The sequence below is a fragment of the Furipterus horrens genome, unplaced genomic scaffold, assembly GCF_987537825.1.
Source record: "Furipterus horrens unplaced genomic scaffold, mFurHor1.1.pri manual_scaffold_6, whole genome shotgun sequence".
Lineage (NCBI taxonomy): Eukaryota > Metazoa > Chordata > Mammalia > Chiroptera > Furipteridae > Furipterus > Furipterus horrens.
In genome coordinates, this window is record NW_028327176.1 from 176367663 (window position 1) to 176373662 (window position 6000).

Consider the following 6000-nt stretch of genomic DNA (forward strand, 5'->3'; position numbering starts at 1 on the left):
GTTTGGTTGTTTTTTTTTAGTCATCTGTTCAATTTAATTTGTACCGTTCTTTGAAGCAACGTGAGTTAGAGTTGACTAATATTTTGTAACTCGTGTCGGGTTTAGAGATCAATTTTATCTGCTTGGGACCGTCTAGTTAATTCCATGGAGACAAATGTTTTGTGCCAAGTGGACACCTTTTTCATATCGGAGAGCCATCATAAACTGATGATGGCCTCCTCCAAATCTTACCTGCAAAAGGTTTTGTTAGGCCTACATTGTGGGACTTTTGTTTGGAACCAACATTTCAAAATTGGGAGATTTCACATGAAAGCCAGATTTTTTATCTTCCCAAATATTTTAAGATCTGCCAATACTGAGCCCACCGTTCTGTTCTGGCAACAACAGTTTGGAATTGAGTGTCAGTTGTCCCCTTGAGATGGCGCTCTAATTTTCCTTAGTCCTTACCTGACCACTTTTCTCAGTCACATTAGTTGTCTGGTTCTGTGGGTATTTGACTTGAAACTGCCAATTAAAAGCAGCGGAGAAATTGAACAAAACAGATAAAGAACTCATGGACGTGGACAGCAGTGTGGCGACTGGGGGAAGCGGAGGATGGGCAGAGGTGAAAGAAGGTATAAGGGGTCTAAATGGCAATGGAAAAATACAATAAAAAGGTATTTAAAGATCAAAACATAAATAAAAGCAGTGTGTGTTGTGTTTGTGTGTTGTGAGAATGAATTGAACACCATCAAGCACAGTATTACAATCCTGAGTACAATTACTATACCCAAAAAATTCCTCCAAGAAGCAGGAATATCACATTTGACCCCTCCCTTCCTTTTACCCATAATGATTTTTAATGGCTCAATATCCCCTACTTGGTATGTTATGTTGGCCTCAACTATAAGGTGAAATCACATTATTACAGAATCTTAAAACTGAAAAGGAGATTAGAAATCACCTAAGCCAACCCTTTCCTTTTATTAAGAAACAACTGAGGCCCAGAAATCTTAAGTAACGCACCAAAAAAGTGGTAGCAGAGCCAATGCCTGATGGATGTTCAATCCAGTGTTATTTCTAGTGAACCATCAGAATGTCTCCATTGGAAAACCAGACACGTGAGAGTTCAGAAAGTTCTCTCAGAACCATGAGCCTAGCTTATAAAATAACAAAATAGACCAACCTGATATGAACTATGAAAAAGGGCCTTTAATATAGGCTAAACTAACAGGTGATCATTTATTCTTTTTTGTAAACATTTTATTTATTTATTTTTGGAGAGAGGGGAAGGGAGCAAGAAAGAGGGAGAGAAACATCAATTAGTGAGAGAAACATCCATCGGTTGCTTTTCCCATGCCCTCAACTTGGGACCTAACCCACAACCCTGGCATGCGCCCTGGCTGGGAATCGAACCAGCAACCCTTTGGTTTGCAGGCTGGCATTCAATCCACTGAGTCACACCAGCCAGGGATCGTTTGCCCTTTATAAAATAAAGTAATTTCATGTGACTTTGTAGATATTGTATTAGTTCGTTAGGGCTGCTACAATTAAGTACCACAAACTGGGTGACTTTAACAATGTCATGTCTCACAGTTACGGATGCCAAAAATCCAAAATCAAGATATGAGCAAGGTTGGTTCCTTCTGAGGACCGTGAAGGGGCATCTATTCCAGGCCTCTCTCCTTGGCCTGTAGATGGCCACCTTCATGTTCACATGGCATTCTCTTATATGTGAGGCTGTCTCCAGATTTCTTTTTTTTTTTTTTTTAATTCTTTTAATTCTCACCTGAGGACTTTTTTATTACTTTTAGATAGAAAGGAAGGGGGAGAGAGAGAGAGACGCATCGATGTAAGAAAGAAACATTGAATGGTTGCCTTCTCATATGTGCCCCAACAGGGGATCAAACCCGCAGCCAGGGTATGTGTACTGACTAGGAATCAAACCCACACCCTGTCAGTCTATGGGAGAATGCTACAACCAACTGAGCCACACCAGCCAGGGCTAAATTTCTTTTTTTCATAAAGACATCAGTCAAATCTGATTAGGCCTCACCCTGATGACTTCATTTTAACTTGGTAAAGACCCAATCTCCAAATATAGTCACATTCTTAAAGTACTGGGAGTTAGGTTTGGGGAGACATCATTTAACTCATAACACTTTGCCTTATGCCCCCAAGTTTTATGCCCTTCATCCATGCAAAATAACATTCCTAGTAGCCCTCAAAGTCATTCCAGCCTCTTATGTTCAAAATGTCACCTTAAATATTATCTAAATCACATATCGGTAAAATTGGGGATATGATTCATCCTGAAGCAACATTGGTCTCCAGTTGTGAACCTGTGAACCCAGACAGAAAGTTATCTGCTTCCAAAATACAATGGTTGGGCAGGCATAGAACATATATCCCCTTTCCAAATGAAAGAAATCACAGGGTAAAAAAAGGTCATGGTTCCCAACCAAATCTAAAAGCTAGCAGGACAAATTCTGTTCGATTTCAAGGCTTGAGAATAATCCTCTTTGGCTGACTATTCTGTCCTCAGGACTCACCAGGAGGGAAGCTGTGGCCCTGGGCAGCGGCCCTACCTCTGGAACCAAGAAGGATCCAGTCTCTTAACATGCCTTTGGAGTCATTCCTCCTTCGTTTCATCCCATCTCTTTCAGGGTTTCTGCTGGTACAAAGTTCTAAAAAACCCTTGTGGCTTCCCATGTCATTCATGGGGGTCCAAATCTTCAGACAGAGGGACCCACCCAGGTCTTCCCTGACTTCTGCTGAGATGATTAATTGGATTCACAGGCCACATCCCTAATCTCTTTAGCAAACAGTTGTCTGGCCACATCCTTGGCCTTCTCTCACATTCTAAGGTCCTGGGGATTAGGATTTCAGCAGATGAATCTGGTGGCAGCACATCACAATTCAACCTACAATAGCTGAAATATTTCTATACTTTAGCTAAGAATTATTCCAAATCCAACGTGTCGTCTTATTAAAGTCAAACCTCCTACAACAAGAAATGAAAGTGTCCAAAGGTGAAAGGTTGGGGTGAGGGTAGAGAAAGCAGACAGCAGGATGAAGGAGGTCGGTGCCAGGTCTTTGTCACACAAACTTGCACCTTTCTTCTCTGCCAGCTGCCCATCCTGTCAGGCCCCTCACAGACCCACCCAGCAGTGATGTCCCAGCCCTACCCTCAGGTTGCACCCCTCCGCCAGCCTAGGGGACTCTCACAGGTGACTGAGTCTCTCGGGATCCATCGGCTGTTCCTCTTATGTTCCTGCCTCAGCTTTGGGACAGGTTTCTTTCAGCTGTTTGTGTGGAAATTATACCTCTGGTTCTTCCAAATATTATTTACAGCTGTCTAATTTTTTCCCTCTACCTCCAAGTTGCCAAACGAAAGTAGGCGGGGAGCCATTTTCTCTGTCTGGGTCAGTGAACACCCCCTGTTCTCCACCCTGCTTTTGAAGATTCCACTCTTGCTGCCAAGTCAACCCATATGCAGGAAGACACTTAGGAGGAAACAGACTTGAAAAAGAAAAGCGAGCAGTTAGCTCCCAACAGCTTCTCCACAAGGATGAACATGGGCTGAAGTGGGGACTCAGGTCACGTGGGTTGTCTGAACGAAATCTGTGTTGTGTTTTTCTGCCTTTGCCTTGGTTACCCAACAACTAAGGCAGTGCCTGCCTTTCCCCCTCTGCCCTATGCCTCCTCCCTTTAGATGTCCTGACTCCTGACTTGAAGTTTTCCTTAATATGATTCTGAGAATTACTTTGGAAACAGGGTTGCAGATCTCTGCCAGTTCCTTAGTCATGAAAACCAAACTTAAAAGAATGTCTAAGGACACCTGTTCGGAGCATGTTATCCACAGTCCACTGCCACCACCCTGGCCCCACAAAACACATATGAAGAGCCTCTCCGAATATAAGCCCTATCATTGTGACCCCCTGCAGTTAGGCTTCATTATTTTTTATATTGCGAAGTTCCATCTTTTGTTTTGTTTTCCCCGCTAGTCCAGCCTGCTGAGGCCTCCTCTTTGTTTACTGTTTATTAATTGATTCAGTAAAGATGAATTGAGTTCCTACTGTGAGACAGACACTGTGTCATGTGCTAGGGATATAATCCAGAATAAAGCAGAGAGCTTGCAATTTACAAGAGAATGCCAACAAAACCTTCTAAGCAACATTTGGGTGTTCTTTTGTTCCAACAAAAAGTCTTTAAGAATTTAGTATGAGAAGAAAAATCTTTAGCTAGAAAAAGAGAAGCGAGGAGCCATTTGCCAGATTTCACTTTAATTCATGAGAATGACTTGAACCTTTTCATCCCAGGAAAACGAAACACCATGAACTATTAGCTCCAGACAACAGACAGGGGTTTTACCATTCCAATCCATATGAGTTCTCATTCTCAGGAAGAAAAATATAGTTCTGCCAGGCTTCGGTTGAACAGGGAGAGAACTTAAGTTTAAGCACAAATGGGTTTGAACATAAACAGCTCTTGTGGCTAATGACCTTTAAAATATAAATATTTCTTGACTTTTGAAAATCCAGAGTCCTTGTCTTAGGAAAGGACAGGACTGAAAAAACAAATAAATAAGGTCAGTTAGAAACTTATCAGCCGTACACCCCCTATCGCTAGAAGCCCGTGACAAAGCAGTCCGGTTTCTCTGCAAACTCAGTGACTCAGGAACTAACTTGAGTCCCTCACTCCCAGTAGCCATAAGAACTGGGTGTGTCCCAGAGGTGTTCTGTCCTGATTTGGTGGAAGAGGGTGGGGAGAGAGGTCACTGAGGAAATTTCTGGAAAAAACTGTAAAGGACATTCCTTCTTAGTGGGAGAGAAGGGGTGGGTGTGGGCAGGTGGATGAGAAGTGTCAAGAGAAGAGAGGGTTTTTTTCTTAATCAGCTTGGCGAAGCTGCTCCAAGTTTAATCTGACGCTCAGATAAAAGAGCTTTGCCTGTTTTTCAGGTATGGAAGAAGAGAAAGAGAAGCCTAAACTGGAATGAGATCGAAGTCTACCTGAAAGAGCTGCATTGAGCCACCACTGGAGACTCGTTAACCCTGGACATTGGCAGTCCCCGAGAGGACGCCTCCAGGGGCTGGACCGCATAAGCCTCCACCTGCTGGCCCCAGAAGGAGGGCACCTTTTAGAGAGAAACACGCTCTATGGGAAGAGAACCCAGTTGTTTCCCAAATAAGTACCCCTCATTGTTTGTTGAAGGACTCTTTCAAAATTCATGACTGATGATAACATCTTTTTTTTTTTTTTTCCCTCTTCTGGTTTCTTAAACTAAAATGGGTCCGTGGATTTTAATGTGTGCAACGTAATACCATAAAGAATAAAATTCCATTGTGTTTCTTGTTGAGGAATTTGTGAAAATCAGAGGAGCAGATGGGGAGCAAGGCATTCGCGTATTTGTCCCCAGGGGGCTGGGATAATGAGCCTAGGCCACAGTGTCCGTCTGGAGGAAATGTGATGGATGGTCCCTATAGCAATAATGTCACTGTTGCCTCGAACAGGCAATGTTAGTAAAATGTACATCGATTTAGTCAAATCCCTGAATGTTTTTGGATCTAATGGTTTAACCTTGTGAAACTTTTCCTAAATGCAAACTCTAACCTTAATAAAGACCAGCCAACCCTTAGTCTGATGTCTGAATGATACATCTCAAACCCTAATAACATCAGTGTGTCCTTTCTGACTGTATTTCTATTACCTGTTGAAAATGGGTTTATCGAACATGGTTCTTATAATTTGATGATCGTACATCAAAAAAGACTCATTAAAAAAACTAATTAATGAAGCATTTGATTATAATTAATTTTAAATAATACTAACGCAAAATATATAGTAAAGACATAAAAACAAATCTTAGAGAAATATAATGAAGGAACTAATAAAAATAAAAGCAGAAATTTTGTAAGGTAGCAAAAAAAATACAGTGGAATTGATAAATAAATTGATTACTATAGTATCCCATCTATACAAATAGCATTAAAACATGCAAATTACTGATATGTTAACTGA

The 6000-nt window shown here is 41.6% G+C and overlaps 1 protein-coding gene across 1 annotated transcript in view; it reads left to right on the plus strand.

Annotated features, from left to right (window-relative positions):
* Nucleotides 1–5617, plus strand: part of AIG1 (androgen induced 1) — a 224912-nt gene extending 219295 nt beyond the window's left edge. The window contains exon 6 of the mRNA XM_090279925.1: nucleotides 4941–5617. Coding sequence (XP_090136051.1) covers nucleotides 4941–4978 — 38 coding nt within the window. The 3' untranslated portion in view covers nucleotides 4979–5617. The remainder of the gene's footprint in view (nucleotides 1–4940) is intronic.
* The last annotated feature ends 383 nt before the right edge of the window (nucleotides 5618–6000 follow it).